Raw genomic sequence first — 24,451 nt, forward strand, 5'->3', positions numbered from 1 at the left:
ATACCCTGTAGGGATCATGCCTGCCCAGAAGCAAGGTCCTGAATACCCTGGCACCTATGTACACTAGGAGCATGCATGCATGCAGGAAGTGGCTTCCTAATGTTCTTGGAAGGTTTAGCTGCACGATCTGAATAGGATTTTGCTGCTTAAGTATTTCTGAGAAAACCAAACACTGATGAATATTGAGTGCCGTAATCCAAAATTAAACTCCAAAACAAATATAAACTGTAGACTACGCTTGCATTGCAAGTTGGCTACAGTTAATTATCATTTCATTATATCAAATACTAAAGTGGATGGTTTTTACTTATCACAAAAGGAACAAAACCAGGCCATCCACAGACAACATAAGGGTTTTCACAGACTCAGGGCTCCCCACATAAGCAGAAAGATATGACACTATAATTTTTTTAAAAAGACAACCCAGATTCAAACAGAGTACAAACCACAATCACTGCTCTCCAAATGAGTTCACAGCACAGTGTGATGGCAAAATTGCGCTATGCAAGGCCATGGGGGAGATTTGGGAGGGGCGATTCATCCTGGTCCCTCCAGTTTGTTTCCTCTAGTAGCAAGTGTCCTGGTGTTGTGCCTCTAAGAGAGAGTCCCTACTCACACCATGGAAACTTGCTGGGTGACCTTGGGCCAGTCACACACTCTCAGCCCTGACCCTGGCTAGCATTTGGATGGGAGACTTCCAAGGAATACCAGGGCCGTGACGTGGAAGTAATGGCAAACCACATCTGGACATCTCTTGCCTTGAAAACATCACCAGGAGGTCACCATAAGTCAGGTGTGACTTGACAGCAAAAAAAAAATTTCAGGAGACTCGCTAGATATGTAGAAAAATATTTATTTCTTAACATTTCTTAATGGGGGGAAACGACCTGAGCTAGCACACTTTTGGCACTGTAACTATTAAGGGCTGGTTAAACAAAGAGGGAGATGGGAAAACTGGCCTATTAAAACCCCTAAGAGAGTATACTGCCTTGGAGGGATGGTGTGGGCTCTTACTCTTACTCTGTACATAGGAAAAGAACCCTTTTTTGTTGCGTCTAGCATCTCTCGCTAGCCTAAGTTCATACTAAGCTTTAGCTTTCCTAACACTCTTTCCTAAGAACAAGGACAAGATAAGCCCATTGTGGGGACCGGAAAGTGAAATTGTAACAGATGAAGAGAGGGCAGAACTCCTCAACTCCTACTTTTCCTCAGTCTTTTCTCGTGAGGGAAGTGGTGCTCAACATGGCATAAACAGAACATGTGATGAGGGAAGGGATTTGCAGCCTGAAATTGGCGTCGGGGTAGTGCACAAACACCTGGTTTCTTTAAATGAAACAAAATCCTCTGGGCCAGTCGAGTTGCACCCAAGGGTACTCAAAGAACTTGCAGATGTAATTTCGGCACCTCTGCCCATTATTTTTGAAAAGTCTTGGCAGACCGGTGGGGTGCCAGAAGATTGGAGGCGGGCAAACGTTGCCCCCATCTTCAAGAAGGGGGAAAAGGAGGATCCGGGTCACTACCGGCCCATCAGCTTGACTTCCATACCAGGAAAAGCGTTCGAACAAATCATCAAACAGCCCGTCCTTGAGCATTGAGAAAGGATGGATCTGATCACTGGGATTTGTGCGTGCGTGTAAAGCGCCTTCAAGTCGCAGCCGACTTATGGCGACCCCTTTTTGGGGGTTTTCATGGCAAGAGACTCAGAGGTGGTTTTGCCAGCGCCTTCCTCTGCACAGCAACCCTGGACTTCCTTGGCGGTCCCCCATCCAAATACTAACCAGGGCCGACCCTGCTTAGCTTCCGAGACCTGCCGAGGTCAGGCCAGCCTCCGCAGAACAAGCGCGCCGTGGAGGCCAACGGCACTCGCCGCGAGCCACCCACGCCCCGCCCCCGGAAGCGCGCGCAGAGCACGAGCGAGGCGACGGGAGGGGGCGGGGGCGTCGAGAGCGGTGCCGTGACGTCGCCGCGGGGGCGGGGCCGAAGGCGGGGGGGCGGGGCCGAGGCAGGGGCCTAGCGCGGCACTTCCCTCCTTGCCCGGCTGCGCTCCCGTCCGTCCGGCGCTGAGGGCGGAACAAAGGCGAAGAGTCCGGCCCTGCGAGGCGAGGCGATGGTGGGCATCCCGGGAGCCTCCCAGTGTAAGAAGCGGCCGACCCCGTGCGGACCCTCCGCTTCCCCTCGGTCCCCGTCCGGCGCCTCGGCCTCCCGCTCGGAAGTTTACTCGGATCGCGCGCCTCAGGTTCTGCCGGCTGAGGAGACGCGCGGGCCCGACGCGAGGCCGGAGCGCATCGGGCCCGCGCCTCTGCTCGCGGATCGCGCCCGCTTCGCGACCCCTCCGGGCTTCCCCGCCCCGAGTCTTCCGTCTGCCCCCGCCCTCTGCTCCCCCTTGGTTCCCTGGCTCTGCGGTTCCTTCGCCGGATTCTCTCTTTCCCCTGTCTTAGACGCCTCTCCTGGCGGGCTCCGTTTCAAGCCTGCGCTTCCCTCTCCTCCCGCCTCTGGCGACATCTGTCATCTTCTGCAAGCCTCTTCCTCCAGCCCTTGCAGATGTCCCCCGCGGTCCTTCACCTCCTTGAAGATAATCCACGGCGGGTCGCCGTGTGAGTCGATCTGCGGTAGTAGAAAAGGGCAAGAGTCCAGGAGCACCTTCAAGACTAACAGAAATATTTTCAGGCAGGGTAGGCGCTTAAAAGTTTATGGGAGATAATATTAAATGCAGTAGCAGAATAGGGCAAGAGTCCAGGAGCACCTTAAAGACTAACAAAAATATTTTCTGGTAGGGTAGGAGCTTAAAAGTTTATGGGAGATAATATTAAATGCAGTAGTAGAAAAGAGCAAGAGTCCAGTGGCACCTTAAAGACTAGCAATAATATTTTCTGGTAGGGTATGAAAACCCCAAAAGGGGTCGCCATAAGTCGGCTGCGTCTTGAAGGCACTTTACACACACACACATGAGCTTTCGTGAGCCACAGCTCACTTCTTCAGATACCATCATATCCTACCAGAAAATATTTTTGTTAGTCTTTAAGGTGCTACTTTGAGTCTTTAAGGTGCTACTTTGAGTCTTTAAGGTGCTACTTTGAGTCTTTAAGGTGCTACTGGACTCTTGCCCTTCGAAGAAGTGAGCTGCGGCTCACGAAAACTCATACCCTACCAGAAAATATTTTTGTTAGTCTTTAAGGTGCTACTGGACTCTTGCCCTTTTCTACTACTTAACCTCCTTCTCCTGCTCCATTTATTTGCATTATATATTCCGTTTTCGGTTGATGCGTTGACCTCCCCGGTAGGCTGCAAAAGTGGTGCTTTCCTGTAGGAGCCCCTTTCTTTCTGTTCCTCAATGTGCGTTTTGGGTTATTTGTGCGTTTTGGGTTATTTGTATGTGTGAACTGTGCCATGAGAGCCATAGGAGTTTGGAAAGCTTCTGTTTGGAACAGTGAGATTTGGGTCCTAAAATAAGTGTTCTATCCATGGTGCTTCACCATGGAGCTTGAAAAATCTGCCCCTCTTCTTTTCCTGGACCATTTCAGAATGGATAAGATTGGGTCTTAATAATACACCCTTCCCTTGCAAAATAAAGTATTAATTTAATGTGTGCTTGTACTATGTGTATATAATTGGATTACCTTTGGAACTAAGACATGAAATGGGCCAGCGTCTGGAGCGGACTCCAGTAGAAGATTGTGGATGCTGAGTCCAGTTTTTGTGTGTCTCTTATTATCCAGAATTCCAGTAGACCAAGCTGTGCAGTGTGATCATAAGAATTTCACATTACAGATCATCAGGAAAGGATTGGGTAGGGAAGGTGGCACGGTACAGCCCAATCTCCTCAGATCTAGAAAGCTAAGCAGGGTTGGTACTTGGATGGGAGACCACTAAGGAAGAATCTGCAGAGGAAAGCCATGGCAAACCATCTCTGCTTCTCACTTGCCTTGAAAGCCCCTTGCTGGGGTCTCTGTGAGTCGATTGCAATTTGGCATTTATGTTTTTTGGGGGTGGGGGTTTGCCATCAAGTCACACCTGACTCCTGGTGGCCCCATAGGGTTTTCTAGGCAGACCTCAGAGGTGCCATTGCCTGCCTCCACATCACGACCCTGGTATTCCTATCGAAATACTAGCCAGGGTCAAGGCTGAGAGTATGTGACTGGCCCGAGGTCACCCAGCAAGTTTCTTGGCAGAATGGGGATTCGAACCTGGGTTCCCCAGATCCTAGTCCAGCACCTTAACCACTATGCCATGCTGGCCCTTTGCGTTCATGTAGTCATGCTCTAATACAAATCCCAGGTGCAGCCACATTTGGAATTCAGTTCTGGTTGCTGCATCTCAAAGTAACAGTGAAGATCTGAGAAGAGTGCAACCAAAATGATCACAAGCTTGGAGCACCTGCCGTATTATGCCAAGCTAAATCATCTGGGACTTTTCCAGGTTTTTTTTTTTTTAAGATTACTGAGTGTTGACATCTTAGAGATACAGAAATTATACATGGTGTAGAGAAAGTGGAGAGGGAGAAACTTTTATTCTAATATTCAAACTCATGGCCACCCTGTAGAACTGAATGGCAGTAGATTCCAGACAAGGAAAAGGAAGTAGTACTTCAAACGACTTTTGGAACTGACTGCCACGAGACAAGAGTGACAGCTACGGGCTTAGGTGGTTTCAAAGAGGGATGGGCAGATTTATAGAGGATAGGTATATCATTGGCTGTGAGCTACCACAGAAAAATAGGGCCTCTGGGTTCTGATTGGCAGGTGTTGGGAAGCAGTCAGCAGGTGCGAGCTTTATCTGTGGGCCCTGCTTGTGGCCTTAGACTGGCCTCTGTTGGAAGCAGGATGCTGCACTAGATGCACCATTGGTCTGATTCAGCTACTCGCATGCTCTTATGTAGGTATGTTTTCTCAGAAGGAAATTGTTCACTGAAAGGCTCCGTATTAAGTTTGCTTAGGATTGCTGCCTTAATCAGTGGCACCATGACCAATGGACTTGGATTCTGAATAACTTCTGTTTCTGTGAATGGATGGATGTTTAAAAAATACCAACTTTTTAATGCAGAGAAACAGAAGATCACGGGAAAATGCAAGCAGTGAATTATCAGTGGAACAGCTTTGAAGTAATCATAAGAATAAACAGATGGTTACAGACATCACATGTGGCCCACATCTACAAAGAAATATGGCTTGCTTACTATATAGCTGCATAGTGGATGGTCATATGGTTTAACCAGGGCTCTAATATCACAAATACTTACTGTCATAATGCTTACCTTTTAGCATAGTTTCAAAGGAACTTAGCCCATCATGTTGGTCTGCAATAGAACATCTTGATTCGAGTCTAGGTAGCACTTTAGAGACCAACAAGATTTTTGGGGTATGAGCTTTCAAGAGTCAAAGCTCCCTTCATCAGATACAAGTAGGACTGGAGATCCCCAAGTCCTTATATCCCAGTCAGATTTGTTAGCAGTTTTCGTTAACTTGCCTTCTTTTGGGGAGGGGGAGCCCAACTGAGCATCCGCAGAAAAGATCAAGTTGAGTGGTTGTTTTTATTTATTTGTTTGCTTGCTTGCTTCGTAGTTATTTTTTTAACTTCATTTATCACCCACCTTTCTCACGGAGGCTCAAAGTGGATTACTAAATATGTGTGTGTGTTCAGTTTGACAGCACAAAACAACCAGTAAACAATGCAATATATGTTTGAGAGGAATAGATAATGATCATAATTTGCCTATGGAATTGGAATGGATGTGTATTTTCCTTAATGTTTGTTCTACTTTCTGGCTTTAGGCTGGCTTGCAAGGTGCAGGGGCTTTTTTGGTTGTTTGTGCCCTGGCAGCAGCCTTTTGAAGCTTATACAAGTTTGCCAACTGCTGCTCAGTTTAGCAGAACTCTTGTGATCTGATCCCATTGACTACTGTACTGAGGGACAGCTCATCCCAACAGGGGCAGAAGTAGGCAGGTCCTTTTCTGCTGTTAGACTGGTAGCCTGCCCCCTCCCATCTTTTCATCGCGCTAGGATGCATCACACTCTTTTGGAGGGACTAGAGAGTGGGTCTCCTTTTGGCCCTTTAAAGACTGTGATTTTCTCCAGCCGTGAAACTTACTCGGGGGTGGGGTGTGTGTGTTCAAGCCACTACTTAGCTGTACCGCTGTACTTTTGGTCAGCATCCAAGCCCATGGATGGACAACATGCATCCATTATATTTGGGCCTCTGCTCCAATCTGTTGCCTTTCACTGTTGTTCCGTGTGGTCTGTTGCACACATGTTCATCTTGCATTCCTGCAAGCACCAACACCGGCAGCTTTGCTTTCTGCAACTTATTTTCACTTCAGTGGGGCCACATCTGTTTCTTGCTACTTTGTTTTTTATTCCATCCCAACGCCGACCATGGCCTTGTCGGTTCTGTTGTGGCTTGTTTCTTTGGAGTGTTTTTCTGGTTATCCAACACTCTGATCCATAAATAAAAGTGGATGCATGTTTTTTCTCCTCTATTCTGTATAGGATGAACATATGTGCAACAGGATACAAAGAACAACGGGGAAAGGCAAAAGATCAAAGAGAGGGAGGCCAAAATGAGATGGATGGGGTATTACCTTCAGCAAATTTGCTTTTGGAGTTGGTGGCGCCCCTCTTACTATGCTGTTGAGTCTTTTCACTTTTATGCTTATCCTTTTTTATTATTCACATAATATTTTATTATTATTATTATTATTCACTGATGGATTCACATTCTAGCTGTATCTGAAGAAGTGAGCTGTGGCTCACGAAAGCTCATACCCTACCAGAAAATATTTTTGTTAGTCTTTAAGGTGCTACTGGACTCTTGCCCTTTTTTATTATGTACGGGGTGGAGAACTTGGATAGAAATTTTTCTCCCTGTACCGTCATACTAGGACTTTGTGGGGGGAGGGTTGAGGCACTATGTGAAGTTGATGGGCAGTAGATTCCGGACGTCCAAAAAGAAGTACTTCTATGCTCCAACAAGTAATTAAAGTGTGGAATTCACTGCCAGCGGATGTAGATCATGATGGCCACCAGCGCAGATAACTTTAAAAGGGGGTTAGGCAGATTCATGAAGGAGAGGACCATCAATGGCTACTAGCCGTGGTGAGTAAAGTGAATCTCCGTATACAGAAAGCTCATACCCTACCAGAAAATATTTTTATTAGTCTTTAAGGTGCTACTGGACTCTTGCCCTTTTTGACGTATACAGAAGCAGCAGACCTCTGAATACCAGTGCTAGGAGGCAACATCAGGGAAGGCGGTAGCCTCCATGCCCTGTCCATTGGCTCTCCAGAGCAATTGGTTGGCTGCTGTGAAACAGGTTCCTGGACTAGATGGACCAGCAGGGTTCTTATGTAACATATAACCCTGTTTGTTATCTATTTTACAATTCAGCTGCATTCTTTTAACCTTCTTGCTCTTCTGTAGCTGCTTGATTTTTTAAAAATGAATAAAACCAGCCCTCCCACTTGAGAGAGTAGCATGAGGCTCTTGTAGGTGGGTGTCTGTGCATCAGTCCTGTGCTCTGGAGTTCTGACTTCCTGTGGTGTGTTATGTCGGCTTCTGTGGGAAACACGAAGGTGAACTTTGACTGTGGGTTTGAGGCAGCCCTTCCTGTTTCCTAGCTGTTGGCTCAAAGTCCATTCTGAACATCACGGAAGCATCTTTTTGTAAGGACCGTGTCCCAGTTTACTTTTCTTAAGAAACATAGAAATGGCCTCAAGACAGATGGCAGGTCTCTGGAGAGGCAGCATATAGATTTTCGAACATACATAAATTAAGGTAGAATGTAGATCAGCTGATGCTTTCTTAACTCTCTTGAGCCAGCAAGTTTTTTAGTAGGAGATTTTGCTAACTGTGTCAGGGAGCAAGCACTACATCTTCCCCTTGCCTTTCTTCCTCTCTCCCTTATCAAGTGGGTGATAGATGGAGAAAATAGTGCTCAAAGAGAGGATGGATACTACTCATATAGAGGATACTGCTCATATGGTGCCGATTTGTTTTCTGTTGCCCCAGAAGAGTTTTCTAACAGAGCGGCTCCTCAGTGGAACGGGAGGTGGTAAGCTCTCCTTCCCCGGAGGTTTTAAAGAAGAGGCTAGATGGCCATCTGTCAGCAATGCTGATTCGGTGACCTTAAGCAGATGATGAGAGGGAGGGCATCTTGGCCATCTTCTGGGCATGAAGTAGGGGTCACTTGGGGTGTGGGGGGGGAGGTAGTTGTGAATTTCCTGCGTTGGTCAGGTGGTTGGACTAGATGACCCTGGTGATCCCTTCCAACTCTGTTTTTATGATTCTAGTGACTCATGCTGGACTTTAATGTGCAGGGTTTGTATTTATTGCATTGGTATCATTCTCTTCCTTTGGGGGAGTTAGAGCATTGGAACAACTGGATGATGTAGTTGAGACTGAAAGATGGTAACATACTCAAAGCCACCCAATGAGCTTAACAGTGGAGCTGAATTTGCTTTGGGTGGCTTTCTTATATCCAAGCTCACCATTCTAAAAACGCACCACACTAGTTTGTTCATGAGACTTATTCTGGCCATGTCTGCCGAAACATTGTCCTTGCTGAATATGTGATTGAAGAAAGTTTGAAAGTACACAAGCATCACTCCCCAAGAGGAGTCTTTTTTTTTTTTAATCTGAATATTCATGGCAGTGAATATTGGCACCTGAAAAGATATTGCCCCAGGCGGCTCCGAGTGAGCACAAGAAACATTCTGCCCTTTTGAAAAAGATCCAATGGGAGTGAATGAAAATTTGAAAAAAGTGTCTCTCTTTGTGATGGTTGTGCTGTGGCTGAATAAGAAATTTGCCATTTAGATCCATCAGAATTGTTAGGATCTAACTGTGCTCTTTGTTGAAGGAAATTGGCAGAGGATTTTTCTGCTTAGCTCAAGCACATGAACTTGAAAAAGAGTTTCAAGTTCTTTATAGTAGCATGCTGTGTTAGGGGATTACTTGACCTTCTTTTGAGATGGTGATTGCCTCCAGGGTTGGGAAGTTGTCATGCTAATTTCCAGACTCATGTATGCAAATACACACTGGGCAACCCTGGACTTCACTTGACCACCATTCTAGGAGCACCAAGATTCATGAACAACAATGCAATTCAGTAGTTCTCATCTGGTCTGCCTGTTAGTGGAAATAAAGTATTCCTAAAGCCGACTGAGACATTATAGCCCCTTTGTGTATGCTCTCAAATTACTGTATGAATTGCTTTGCTGGATTAGACCAAAGGTGACCTCATGTAGTATTCTGTTTCTAAACAGCAGCCTGCTAGTTGACTTTGGATGCTATTAGTAGACTATGAAGGTTGGATTCCCAGCAACTGGTACTTGGAAGTTTCTTCTAGTGATTATTGCTAGCAGTTGTTGCCATATCTGGTCTCCATAAGTTTGGCCAACTAATACTTTTTTTAAAGCCACCTAAACTAGGGGCCATCATTGCATAGCGAATAAGTTCTTCCATTTGCCCTCTCTCATCTATTAGCTAGGGCTTTGATGCCATTATGTGTTCAAGCCATACTCCAAAATAACAGGGACTAGTAATTCCTTACTATAATGGAAGACGTGGTTCTTGGAAACTGCCGAGATGTTGCCAAAAATGCCAGACTGAATGTGGCTTCTTTGCCATCGAATTGCAGCCCACTTATGGTGACCCCGTAGGGTTTTCAAGGCGAGAGATGTTCAGTGGTAGTATGCCATTGCCTTCCTCTATGTAGCAACCCTGGGCTTCCTTGGTGGCCTCCCATTCAAATGCTAACCAGGGCCAACCCTGCTTAGTTTCTGAGATTTGACAAAAATCAGGCTAGCTTGGACTAGCCAGGGAACTTTACTTAACAGCCTTCAAATTAATATACCTTTTTTCTTGTATTCAGAATTTTGAGGTAATTACTAAGTTGGAACACCATGTATGCACTGTGCTAGGGTAGTAAGAGTTACCCTATGGATTCTTTGAAAGCTGAACAGTTGGCAGACATATGAGGAAGCCCATTAGTATTGCTATGGGCATGTTCTAGGTAGTTCATGTATGTGAAGGAGTTATCGTGCTGACATCCTGTTCGTCTTGTGCAGCAATTGCTAATTTATGGATTTGTGTATTGGGAGTAAATTTTAGGCTAAGCAGTAGCACAGTGAGTTGACATTGTTATGCCTTTGAGAAACTGAAAAATATTGGTATCGGATAATATGAGTGCAGAATTGCGACCAGTGGTTGGCCTGTGCAATACAAATGATGAATGCATCCTAAGGAAATGAGAAAGCAGTTTTGCAGTGGATACTAGTCCACTGAGAAAAATAGCCTAAAGTCTGATGCTGACAATGGCATGGACAGAGATGGCAAACCTCTACACCTAAGTAATGGGAGCAGAGCAGGGTCTAGTGGTTAAGAGTATCGGACTAGTATCTGGGAGACCCAGATTTGAATCCCTACATGTGCTGTGGAAGCTCGCTGGATGACCTTGGGCCAGCCACACACTCTCAGCCTAACCTACCTCACAGGGTTGTTGTAAGGATAAAATGGAGGAGAGGGGAATAATGTAAGCCACCTTGGGTCCCCATAGGGCAGACCCCAGTTGGGGTATAAATGAATTAATTAAATCAATATTGCAATATGCAAGTCAAAACAAGCTATGAGTTCTTTCAGTAGTGGATGCGCAAAATACTACACAGTTATATTAAATTTCTAAATTGAGTGAAGAGAAATAGGGTTTTGTAAGAGGCTCAAATTACAATTATGTGAGTTTAAACACTGATACTGAATGTCCTAATTTTTCTGGTGGGCTTGGAAAGTCAAGCATAAATGAACATGTTCTGTAAAATGCAGCTGTTTGCCAGGGCTTTCCAAGCTTTTTAAACATGAGACCCTCTGATTCCTCTGTCTGGGACTCACCCCTCCAGCCCTGTTGGAAGAGAGAGCCTGTGGCAGTTGTAAAATATGGTAGCATTCCTTCTACAGCATGCAAGAATCTGTGGACTCAGACAAAAAAACGGATATTGGGATTTGCATACTAATCAGTTGACCATCTCTTATATGACCATGGTCAAATATTCCCTGAATTCCATGGTATAGATTGTAATCCCCCCCCCCGGTTGTCATTTGTCAACAAAGGTGGGTGTATATCTGCTTACCCCTACTCCTGCAATAACTGGGCGAGCATAGTGGGGGTTAGCAGCGTAGCCAAGTTTCCCCTGTCTACCACCTGCTGCCACTGCAAGCATCTCCAAACATGTTGTTAAAGGTCATGTCTAGGATCAACTCCATCTTGCTTGCTTACTGCAGAAATGGCAAAGTATCTTCTCCCATATGATCTGGCTGTCTGCACTGAAAAGTTCCTGTGAGGGGATCTAACTCTACTTAACATAAGTACCTTCAAAAGGTAAGAGAGGCAGGAAGGTGTCATGGTTACAGTGTGGGACTAGGATTTGGGAGACCCAGGTTTGAATCCTGATTCTGCCATGGAAGCTTGCTGGGTGACCTTGGGCCAGTCCCACACTCTTAGCCTAACCTACCCCACAAGGTTAGTTGTGGGGATAAAATGGAGAGGAGAACAATGAGTCTCCATTAGGGAGACAGTTGAGGTATAAATGAAGTAAATAAAAATTGACCTTTAAAACTTTAAAACGTTAACTTCCATTGTTTTATAGTAACAGTTATTTATTTAATTGGTTTATCTCAAACATTTTTGTCCCTCCTTGTCTTTTCAGACCCAAGTTAGCTAATCTAATTGGTTTAAGTACCAAACCTGTTGATTACGTTGTTCTAAGTGAAATTATGGGTGTACTTCACCCATTATTTGACATTTTGACCATTCGATGCAGCACAGTTTTATTGATCAAATGCCACGCCCTCACTGATATTAAAGTCTTGATCTTGTGCTGCCCCAGCACAAGGGACCGCCTCACTGTCCTCCAGGTGGACGGAAAGGACAGAAACTGAGTGGCTTCTTGCTATAGTTGGTGCTTGCAGAATTCTCATAAAGGGGAGGGGAGTTGAGAGTGAAGGAGCAAGCCCTTCTTTTTCTTGTACCCATGGATCAATCCTCCCCCCCCCCCCCCCGCATAATCCTCAAGGGTGTCCTGATCCACAGCTTGTGAGCCTAATCGGTATGTGAGAGACATTGCTTTGCACCGTAACCTTGGCGTAGAATTTAGCACTTGGGGAAAGGTTGCTGTTCTGAAGCGATGTTTGCTTTTAATGTAGAAAATTTTAATCCTGCTTTTCTGTTGTTAAAATGGCACAACAGGCAGTCTAGAACTAGATAAAAAACAGATAAAACAGCAACATGAACACTTAATAAAACAACAATATTTGAAGAGTGCATAGGAGTAAAACCGCTTGTCAAAATTGTTCTTCAAGGTCGGGGAAGATATCATACAGTGTGCCATCCGCAGTTGTGTTCAGTTGGTTCTTTGTTGTGTTTGTGGTAAAGATTATTTCCTGAGTAACCTAAAGAGCCTTTTGTGTGGTCATTTGTTCAAGGAAATTTATGGAAAGCTGCTGGCACCAAATACTTTACATTATGGCTTTCTTTGTGTTGATCATCAGAGAAGGAAGTAGAGACAACTTTGTTTTGAGGTGCATGGATATGTAGTGCTTTGAATTGGGTGCCACTTGGGATCTGTTGACTGCAGAAATGCAAACTAGGAGAAAAATCCTTGGTGTACAGTGTGCTGGGCTCAGTGGAACCTCATTTATGCTCTGCCTTTCTCTCCAATGAGAACCTAAAGTGGTTTACATTGTTCTCCTCTCCTCCACTTTATCTTCATAAGGACCTTGTGCAGTAGGTTAGGTCGAGTGCATGTGAGCAAGTTTCCCTGGCAGAATGGGGAATTGAGCATGGGTCTGCCAGATCCTTGTCCAGCACTCTAACCACTACCCCTTGGTGGCTCTTTCATTGATAAAGTCTGCAGCATACCCATATTGATGGGTTGGGTGGAGGACTTATGCCTCAAGCACATGTTATGGCTGCAGAAAACCGCTTCCCTGTGGTGATTAATTAGGGTTGCCAGGGTCCAGGTGGGGTCTGGAGATCTCCTGGACTTACAGCTGCTCTCCAGATGAGATAGATTGGTGGGCTATGGCATTATAACCTGCTTAGGCCTGTCTCTTCCTCAGGGACAGCCCTCCCCAGACTCTGCCCTCCCCCAAATCTCTAGGAATTTTCCAACCTGGAGTTGGCAACCCTATGATTGATCCCCTTACTGCTTGAACTGTCTTCAAATATTTACCATGCAGCACATTCCCTCTCATTGTGTGTCTCTATACTCTCTGTTCGGTGGCTGTTTCAGTTCTAACTTGCCCATCCCCCCCCAGGCTCCTGGCAACTCCCTCCTCCCTAGAGTTTTTTAGATATTTGCAAGGGAAACATGGCTATTTAAGAGGTTTGGGGTTTTGTCAAAATGTATTGCATGTAAGTACTCATTTGCACAGCAGATTTGGAGTCTGTATGTTACATAATTATAACAGCTTTTGAAAAACAGCATATTGGGACAATTGGGTTCATCATTTCAGTGCTCCCAGGCAGGGACTTTGATGGGTTAATAGTCTCTGTTTTGAATCAATTCCCTGCATAGATGGATCAACTTAGGATGGCCCTGCAAATTTTCCATGTCTCAGAATGCATACTCGGCAAGTGACTAGTTATCAGGTTGGGTTTACTGCCTTAATGTTTGTTGAAGTTGGTATGTAGAGACCACTTTTGGATTTTCCTCTTCAGTGTGGTGCAAGCTGCTTTGTGAGTCTTATTATACACAAGATATAATAAAAAGGTGTAATACTTTTTTATTGGGACCAACCCAGTGACCTATAAACAGCGTGCAATAGTTAGAGTTCTCCAGAACACTTCCTCAGGCTAGATGTTGCAATAAAAGTATAAAAAGAGGGTTGAGGGAGGAAGTGCCTTGGGCCTGGTGCATTTTTCAAGCAGCTAAAGGAAATACATTTTATACAAAGGCTTTATGTATATGGGGGATACACTTCTGGGAGCACTGTGTGTGAACAAGATCTAGGGGTATGGGGCATAACATCTAAATCTCAAGATGTCATAATCCTGTTCATGCTGCACCTGGAATACTGTGTGAAGTTCCGGTGGCCTCACTTCAAAAAGAATGGGGACAGAATGGAGTGGGTGCAGAGGAGAGCAAGGAGGATGATCAGGCGCTTGGAGACCAAGCCCTACGAGGAAAGGTTGAGGGACTTGGGAATGTTTAGTCTGGAAAAGAGGAGGTTGAGGGGGGACATGAGTGCTCTCTTTAAGTATTTGAAAGGCTGTCACTTAGAGGAGGGCAGGGAGCTCTTCCTGTTGGCAGCAGATGATAGCACTCTCAATAATGGCTACAAATTACTGGTGGAAAGGTACTGGCTGGATATGAAGAAAAAGTTTTTTTTACAGTAAGAATACTTTAGCAGTGGAATTGACTGCCTAGGGAGGTGGTGAGCTCCCCCTCTCTGGAGGTCTTCAAGCAGCGGCTGGACGAACTGTTCTCAGGGATGCTCCAGGCTGATCCTGCATTGATCAGGGGGTTGGACTAGATGGCCTGTATGGCCCCTTCCAACTCCATGATTCTGTGAATACTTTGGTCATTACCATGTGAAAAGTACTGATGTGGAGGTGGGATCCCTTCTCCCAGATCTGGGGTGTTTCGCAGGTTATCCTTGGATTGCATCTGCTTCTACCCTGATGGCCAATAAGTGGCTCCATTTTTGATGGCCTCTTTTCATTCATTCCTTCTTCCAATTGTTGTGGTGCCTACAAATGAACTGGAGGAAAGTTTTAGACTGGGATGCAAAGATCTGTGCAACTGCTTCTGCTCTAGGGGACATTTGTTATCATTTATTTCTTTGTGTTCTTTATGGTCACCTTTCTCATGGAGGCTCAAAACAGATTACACAGTGTAAATCAAAACAATCAACAAGATGGGGCATCCAATAATCAGTGCAACAGGATTTGGGTTGCAGAAATCTTAAACAGAATTGAAAGTGCTGAAACAAAGCATAAGCATTTAAACGTGGCATATTAAATGATGCAGAAATTATGTAGTAAGAGCATACTTTAGTATTATTACATATAATACATTATAAAATACATTAGTATTATCCACAGTGCCTAAACCTTTACCAAAGCATGTTTCTGAACAATTTCATTACAGTACAGCCCGATTTTCTTTTGCTCACAAGTTGCAGCTGATTTATGAAGAGCCCATGGGGTTTTCAAGGCAAGAGACATCCCTGTTACCTGTGTCAAAAAGCCCTCTTGAATAATTCAGTTTTGCATAGTTTGCAGAAAAGCCAAGGGAGTAGGAGCCTTCGTAACCTCATCAGGCAGGCCATTCCATAAAGTGGGGGCCACAATGGAGAAAGCATCCTAAATGCCATCCTAAGCGATGCTACGCCTTTCTAAGCCCAGAGGAAAAGGTGTAACCCTGCTTGGAGTGGCATCGTTAATTCATTTTTGGACGTTGGACATCCACAGAGCTTTAAGAAGCCAAATGAATGGTCTGATAGTATTTTATTTCCACATAAATCATTCTGAGATTTCTAAAGCTTTCCCCACCGCCTTCTGTCCCGTCCCCCCTCCCCCCGTTACTTTTGGAGATGTTATGCTACCAGATTCTTCTCTGCTCTCGTCTTCTTAAAGTAACCTTTCTGTGGATCTGACTTTGAATTCCAACGGGTCTTGTTCTCCTACCTCTTTTAATCCCAATAAAGACCAGAAGACTCTCCAGGGCAGGGAACGGAGTTTATCTGGTGACATCACTGATTTTTCTGCCATTCCTTGCTTAGAAACAGTAACTTGTGCTAAGCTTGCTTTATCTCTGGCCATCCTTTTTTGATTAAAGACCGAACTTAGTAAATATTTTTTAAATGATTGAATTTCGTAACTATGGGAAACACATGTCAGGGCTCGGAGACACTGAACGCCATGTGCAATCACCCGTTGGCCCCTTCTTGAGTTCAGGAGTGTGAATGCAGATCTGAGAGCTGTGGGTGACAGGTTTATCTGGGATGATTGGCATGGATTTATAAAGCAAGAGGGGATTTACTTACTTAACCTCCCCCCTTTTCTTTCCTCCTCCCCTCCTTTCCTCTTATTTTCAGAAAAAGGAAATTGGGATCACATTAAAGCCCTAATTGGTTTGGCTCCAGCAATAGCTCAGCGGCTGCCAAACGGTTAACTTATTGTGTGAGAGTTTGGCCATGTGTTGAACAGCAAATTTGTCCTCTGCAAAAAAAAGATCTTTGTATACTGTATGTGTATTCATTCACCAGACCCCCGTTTTTTACAAGTGGGCTGTGCATGGGCCACGAGGGAAATGTAACAGACAACCCCCTAAGCCTGTTTTACATAACAGTTAGAATCTGACAAACCGAGACCTGCAAATTTCAATGTGTCTTGTTAGAAAAGCTCACTCTCTGTAGAACAATGAATTTATTTAATTTTAAAAAATGGGGTTTTGCCGTTTTCCCTTGCATGCGTTAGAATAGCTTACAGGAGAGTAAACTTGGACCCCTTCCAAAGAAGGAGAGCTGCTTGGAAAGTTCTAATTCTGATATGACTTTTATCTGGACAGTTGGTAAAATCTCACTGGAGAGAAAGAACACATCTATGCTGAAAATTAACACACACATCCACATTCCTGACTGTCACCTCATGGTACAGCCAGGTGGGGAGACACCGGGGGCATTTCCCCCCCTCTCTTGAAGTTATGAGGAAGGGCCGATTGGAATGTACTCTTATCTGGCTGGCTTCCTGCAGAGCTCTGGCTTTGTTCTTTCCAGACAGTCTATTAAGTCATATCTCACGCTGGAAGTTATTTTTTAATATTAATTTGTTAGCACGGGCTGTTTTATGCCCCAGATTTGCTGTTAGTGTTGGACGCCACTGAATTTGGGGAGAAACTAGGGTCACAATTGCTTTAATTATTAACTGATCTAATTTCGGCTATCCTTGGTACATAAGTGCTAATTTGAGTTCATTTTTTTTTTTACATTAAAATAAGACATTGACAGCTGAAAATATCTTTATTTCTGTCTTGGCTGTGCATTGGATAGTGTGTTTGGAACTATATCCAAAGTGCTAAATCATGTCTGTAATATATTTTACAATTTTTCATTGCCAAGCAGCTAATGTAATGTTATGGGGCTGCTTCCAGCAAAACAGAAATGATATCATTACCTCTGAGAGCTGCAGCATTTTGTGTGTCGAAGGCCATTTATCATGGAACTCACTTACTATTTAGCTTTGAATTAATACCCTTTGAAGACCAGTCTTTTGAGAGTGGGAGGCTATGGCTCAGTTCTGATGTATCCGTGGTTTGGTGTTGTGTGAATGAACTTCAAGGATCATTGGTCTTCCACACTCTCCCGTTTCATGTTCTAATTTAGTTTCTCTTTCACTGGCATTCACAGGGTTGGATCTCATGGATCTGTTCCTCTAACAGTGCTGCCTTCCTCCAATGTGAGATGTGCCAATGTAAGCAGCACCATTAGCAGAACTAATCCATGGGCTCAAGTCCACAGAAAGTCAAACTGTGGTCCCCTCATCTGCTATGACATAATTACTTCTTGGTTTTCCGTAAATCATAGTTTTCAGTTCAATGTGAACTAGCAAACTGTGGTTCACATTTTTTGCAAACCAGGATTCCAAACCATAGTTTGTTTCCAGCTTGAAATTAGGGTTTGCTGGTTCAGAGGTAACAAAAAACTATTGCTGGTGGAAAACCAGGAAGTAACTGATTACAGGAACGTGGGAGAATGGAGGAGACAGCCCATGAGCCTGGGGATCCTCACAGAGCCAGATCATGGTTTGGCACTGCTTTAGAACAAGGACATTTGGGGGTTGCTGCAAAAAGGAATTGGGTATGAGGGCTGTAGGATGTTGAATACAGACTATAGTTGTGGCAGCACTATAGCAGTGCTAACACTGTCAGAGATCATAAGTGTGACATAGGAAGTTTGCCACTCAGAACTTGCAGGCTGACATCAGAGGATGTGGTGTTGCCCATTTCTGACTTATATTGTTCCTTTTCTATGTTGCAGGCATGGCACTGTGAGTGGAGCTGATACTGGAAACAAATGTGCCAGTGATTAGCATATTTTATTGACTCTTGGGTTCAGATCCCCAGTTCATGAAAGCTCTCTGGCTGGCTGTGGGTCACTCTGTCCTTTCTCAAAGGGTTGTTGTAAGGATAAAATAGATGAAGGTGCTGCCATATACCTTGGGAAAAGGATATAAAATAAAAATGGAACAGATACATGCCCCATTCATCCAACAACCTAGGGGCAGCTTATGCATGGGCCCCAGGTGCCCTCCTCTCCAGGCAGCTTCCAGGGCTTGGCCTTCTGAGTTTCACTTGCATTATGGTGGCTTTGGACCATTCTTAGGGTTAGTATATGTCAAGTCACAACCGACTTATGGCGATCCCAGCAAAGGGCTTTCAAAGGCAAGTGAGACGCAGAGGTGGGTTGCCATTGCCTGTTGTGGGGAGAGGAGGGGAAGGTGATTGTAAGCTGCTTTGATTTTTCCTTAAGTGGTAGAGAAAGTCAGCATATAAAAACCAACTCTTCTTCTTCAACTGCAGAGCCCTCCTTGGTGGTCTCCCATTCAAGTATCGACCATGTTTAGCTTCCAAGATCTGGTGGTATAGTTCTGACCAAGCTTCTGCACTCGCTGTAACTTTTGAAAGGGTCTTCATTTTGTGACCAAGATTTCCAGCCGAGAAACCCTTTTATTTGGGGTTGTTATAGGGTTCATTCAGTAGTAACGCAAAACAATAAGCCCTTGTACCTCATGAAGCCTTAATATTTTGTTTGTCTGCTGGAGTTGCAAAACCTGAAACTCATGCAAAGTCTCCCCGTCCCCATTTTTTTTCTGGAGCTGCACATACATTAGCATTAATGTAGCCTTTGTGGAACTCTGTGGGGAGGAAGATGTGATCAAGCTGTTGAACTCCTTTGTAGGCAGGCAGCTTTCACCCGAGGCCACCTGGGGCTGCCACATGTCCTTCTGACACACAGGCTAACACTCTCAGCATGTGCCGGCGTTGACGAGGCTGCACATAAGTCACTGCTTTGTCCATAGAGGTTAGAGTATTGAGGCAGGGGAAGGAGAATAATTGGCTGCGTTCGCATAGGATGATTTTTTTCTTTTGATTCTGTTCCCAAATTTAGTAAATCGCAGTTAATCACAAATTTTGAATTGTTGTGGCTACCGAGAAAAAAACTTTGCATCTTGCTAAAGAGACCCTGAAGAAGTTGGATCTAGTTCGGGCAATCTTTATGCTGAAATAAAATTTCATTTACCTTTAGATGCCATAAGTCTCCTATTTATTTTGGTAAGGGAAGTAGAAGCCGGGGTGTGTTTGGGTGTATGTTTTCCCTGTCCCAAGGGCTGTGGCTTTTGTGGAGATTGGCTCTTAAGGGAGAATTTTTATGGTGATAGTTCACGTTAGAGAAGTCAGTCCAACTGATCCCTTTTTTCCCCTTTGAAGATGCCATCATTTTTGAAATGGTGCTGTATTATGAAAACATCACAAAGAAACCCCTAACTTGATAGAAAAGTAATTGAGTAAAACCTTGCTTGTTAGATGCAAGGGCTCTCAAAGCCTCCTAGCAAGTCCTGCTTTTTGGCCAAGGTTCTGAACCTCCCAGTTTGTTAACTTGGAGAAAGCAAAAGATGTACCAAGATTGCGAATGGTAATGGCGGCTGCATCTGCCCCCTCCCCTTCCAGTGATGTAGATCTGTCTCCCTTTGGGTTCAGTGCTGTTTGATTAGGGCCGTGCCGCTGTTCTGTGTTAATAAAATGATTGATCCGTTGTTGCAGTTGATCAGTTAATTCCCCCCCCAGCTGTATTTAACTATTGTTTTAAATACAAAATAGAAAAAAGCTTGACTAATTATTTGCAGAAGCTAAATGGCTCCTAGCAGATTAGGGGTGGCATATGGAGCTTCTCACTTCGAGGTCACTGGATCAGCTGCAGCCCAGGTTGGCAGTGACGAAGTTATTACCATCTGACAGCTGTTAGCTGGCCTGAGTGAAATGAATGGTTGGTTTTAGCCGTTCTGCATCAGACAGGTGTCCCTGCCACAGTTGGTCCCCTTTTTGGCAGTCTCAGTTGCGATGCCAGGGATTGTTAGGCCAATGAGGCTGGGCAGTCCAATGGGTTCCTGGAGGCAGAGCTGTCCCAACTGCATGACTGGCACGCTTTGAGGTTTCTTCGTGCCAGTTTTGTGACATCTGAGAGCAGTGTGGTCTTGCAATTAAGCCTGTGTAACTTCAGCACATTAAAAAAAAATCAGGGCTGTAACATTTGATGGATCAATTAAATTGGTCAACTGAAACACCGTGATCAGCGAGAAGGAAACCCCAGGAGAAAACTATAAAAAACTATAAAACCATGTATATGTTGTTATTAATACAAGAAACTATTAACCAACAAGCACTGCCTTAATAGGCATTCCCTGTGTTCAAGAACAGGGAATTTCTCATCTGAGATTAATCTTCTGTTCACACTATCTACATCAGTAAGGAAAAAAACACTCAGCCTTTGTAAACCTGGTTGCCTGGTGGAGATTTTTACTCACCAATAGCAACCAGGTGACTGGCTGTTTAGAAGTGTACCACCATATGAAGAAAGAGGAGTGTAAAATCCTATTTGAAGAATGTACATCTGGAATTATCTGTGGGAAAGCCACTGCTAGTCAGCCCTGTGGATTTTAGAGAATGCAGATGGACTGAAAAAACAAATGGTTAAAAAAAAGGTTTTGCTGTCTCAGCAAATGGAGCAAATCTGTTTCCTCTTGGAGATGTTCTAGAACAGTGGTTCCCAACCTTTTTTTGACCAGGGACCACTAGGACTTTTTTGTTTGGTGCAGGGACCCCAAGGTTCAAAATAAAAATTCCGAGAATTTGAAAATAAACTTTAATCACAACTGTTAGTTAAACATTAAACTTAGAATAATATTTGAATATATTTTTATAGTATAGAGAACTTTTAATTGAAAATATTAATTTATTATGGGTTTATAACTTTGTTTCGCGGACCTTAATTTAGTTCTCGTGGACCCCTGGGGGTCCGCGGACCACCAGTTGGGAACCAGTGTTCTAGAAGGAGAAGAAGAAGAGTTGGTTTTTATATGCCGACTTTCTCTACCACTTAAGGGAGACTCAAACCGGCTTACAATCACCTTCCCTTCCCCTCCCCACAACAGACACCCTGTGAGGTAGGTGGGGCTGAGAGAGCTCTAAGAGAGCTGTGACTTGCCCAAGGTCACCCCCTTACTGATAAAATTCCTTCGAACAAGGGTGTGAAGCAAGGCTGCATCCTTGCTCCCCTTCTTTTTAACTTATTTCTGTCAGACCTCGCTTGCTCTTTAGATTCCATCAACGGCCATCCGCCAAAATTAGGAGGGAAAGCCGTACCTCTTCTTTTATATGCTGATGATACCGCCATTTTATCCAACTCCAAAGTTGGCCTCAAACGCTCTCTAGGGGCGTTTGAAAATTATTGTCATCTAAACCTTCTTAATATCAATTACTCTAAGACTAACATCTTAGTCTTTTCTAAGAAGTGGTCCCCCTTCAGCTGGCGTATTGGTAAGGCCAAAATACATCAGGTGAAGAGTTTTAAATACCTGGGCATTACCTTCAACTATAATCTGAAATGGGTAGTACACAGAAATAGAGCTATCAAGCTAGGGAGAATATCCTCGAGCCAACTGAAGTCATTCTTTTTCTGTAAGGGCAACCAATTTGTCCCTGCTGCAGTTAAGGTATTCAATTCCAAAATTTTACCTCAGATCTTATACGGTATTCCAGTTTGGGTCAATGCTTTTAATCGCGATTTGGAATCCTTTCAAGCAAACTTCTTTAGACAAATTCTGGGTTTCCCGCGATGTGTCTCTTACTATGCAATTTATAATTAATTGGGCCAAAGTTTGTGCGGAACCAAGGCTTGGCCAATAACGATTCGTTTCTGCCTTAAACTGTATTTCAGAGCAGAGTGTGGTTCTCTTTTATCAATGCTGCTGAAAGAACTACATAACACTACCTGGGACCGTATAATTCTGACCAAAATAAAATCTATCGGAGTCTCCCAGGAAGACTTGGCCTCAACTTCCGAGGCTCATATTTTAAAAATTGTTAAGCAACGCTTTTTAGATATGGAACTACAGAGGCTGCATCCCACTCAACCCCCGGTCTGCTCCTCAGCTGCGCTGGGTCTTATGAACAAAACTGACAGTATTCCCCACTATTTTTATAATTTGGACATCCCTCCACTTCGTAGAGCCTTCTCTCTTGCCAGGGTCAATGCCTTCCCTTCAAGGATGTTGTATGGAAGGTACCATCAAATCCCAATACAGGAACGGCTTTGTACCTGTGGGTCCAATTCCCTGGATATGATTGATCATATACTGCTTGACTGCCCCCTATACCAAATATCCCGTGAGAAAAGGCTTAAAAATTGGATACATTCAAAATATTATCTATCCAATAAAGCAAAATGTCAACTCCTATTAAATGATTTTGCTCCAAAGATTACTGTGGATGTTGCCAATTTCCTGATGGATGTGATGAAAATTCAAAAGCTTGCAACCTTTGATTTTTGAGCTCATTTTATTGATATTAGGTTTTATGACTATTTTGTAACAACTGTAATAATAATTATGCCATTAAAGGTTTCATTGTCATTGTCATTGCCCAAGGTCACCCAGCTGGTTTCATGTGGAGGAGTGGGGAAACAAATCCAGTTCACCAGATTAGCCTCCACTACTCATGTGGAGGAGTGGGGAATCAAACCCAGTTCTCCAGATCAAAGTCCACCGCTCTATTTGTCTAGGGCAGTGGTTCTATAGGACTGGCAGGATACCTTGGAATGTGTTTCTAAAGGTGCAGAAGGGAGGTATGTTTGTGTCGTACAACTGAGAAAGTTTAACTTGAAACATGGATAGGACATCGTAATAAGGTTTTGACTGGCACCGCAAAGTTCAAGCCTGTTGAAGGGCCCTGATGGCACTGATAAGCAAAATAGTTAGCATCACTGATGCACCACCCAGAAAATGCATTTATTATTTGCGTGGAGGGCAGTTCCACAGGCACCGCCTCTGAAAAAGCCCTTGAACTTTTCCCTGCCCTTTGGCATATGTAATCAGACTGCTTTGTTAAAGGAAAAAAATATTGTTGTTCAATTCATGCTTAGCTGGGGGGGATATCTTTTATGAATGATTTTGTTAATATATGAGACAGTTATAAAGGAAGCGAAGACCCTCAGTCTGCAAGACCTGAGCAAGGCTGTTAACGACAGGACATTTTGGAGGCTATTAATTCATAGGGTCGCCATAAGACAGAAGTGACTTGACAGCACACACATATCACAGGTAAAGGCAGTTCACCTTGTCACAAACAGTGGAAAACATTTCTCCTGCTGAAATTCCTTCTTTTATATGACTGTTACACATATAGAATCCCTGGCCTCTTATGCATCGGGTTGCCCTGCGTGTACCTGGTTTTCAGACTTCATCCAGTGGACATTCGCTGAAAAACTACTGGAAGTGTCTACCTTGATCCTGAATTACTGTACTGGCACATCTTCCATTGATATGCAGTAAGCCGAACCCACAGCAGAGGCTTAAGGGCCATCTATAAACACTGAAATAAAATCAATGTGTCACTTAGAAGCAGCTAAACGAATGTAAATCACCTTTGTTAAACAATACTCCACAGGGCCGGGCAGGGACTCTCAGCTGAAAGGGTACTTGAGACAGCCAGAATGTTAACTGTTGAAATAGGGTTTATAATCTAAATGCTGATAGGCCATTAACTAGGACAGAGTCCTTTTAAGTCTAATCTGCTTTTAAATCCCCCATGCCTAGATGTGAAAGGCCAGGTGTTTGCCTTGAACTGCAGCAGCAACATCTGTGGAAACAGGTGGAGATGTTCAGTGCAGTAGGCAAAAGACAGCTGGTGAAAGTTAAGAAAAATGCCCCAAATGGACTGCATCGCACCTCTATGAAACAGACCCCAAAGGGAGAATGAACATGGTAGTTAAAGGCATCTATACCTGAGCCTCTGCGCTGATTATCCTTTGGAAGGAAATTTAGATAAGATGTTGTCAAAGGCTTTCACGGTCAGAGTTCATTGGTTCTTGTAGGTTATCTGGGTTGTGTGACCGTGGTCTTGCTATTTTCTTTCTTGACATTTCGCCAGCAGCTGTGGCAGGCATCTTCAGAGGAGTAAATCTGAAGGACAGTGTCTAAGATGCTTCTCTGTGAATTTTTGGTGTGCTTTCTAGTGTCTATACACATGAACAAACCTGAAATACCCTTCAGAGCATTAGGAGTTTTTTGTCCAGATGCTTGCTCTAGACTAGAGTAATTAACTAATCCAGTTTTCTTCCCTTTTGCTGTTAAATCCATTTTGCTATAGGATCATTGTGAGGTTAAAGGGATTGTTATTTGTTATCA

The 24,451-nt window shown here is 44.1% G+C and overlaps 1 protein-coding gene across 4 annotated transcripts in view; it reads left to right on the forward strand.

Annotated features, from left to right (window-relative positions):
• The first annotated feature begins 2,105 nt into the window (after positions 1-2,105).
• CBFA2T2 (CBFA2/RUNX1 partner transcriptional co-repressor 2) overlaps positions 2,106-24,451 on the forward strand; it is a 95,901-nt gene continuing 73,555 nt past the window's right edge. For all 4 annotated transcript variants that reach the window (XM_056844413.1, XM_056844414.1, XM_056844415.1 and 1 more), the window contains exon 1: positions 2,106-2,135. In XM_056844413.1, the coding sequence (XP_056700391.1) occupies positions 2,108-2,135 (28 nt within the window). In that variant the 5' untranslated portion in view covers positions 2,106-2,107. The remainder of the gene's footprint in view (positions 2,136-24,451) is intronic.

Source organism: Euleptes europaea, chromosome 2 (genome assembly GCF_029931775.1).
Source record: "Euleptes europaea isolate rEulEur1 chromosome 2, rEulEur1.hap1, whole genome shotgun sequence".
Lineage (NCBI taxonomy): Eukaryota > Metazoa > Chordata > Lepidosauria > Squamata > Sphaerodactylidae > Euleptes > Euleptes europaea.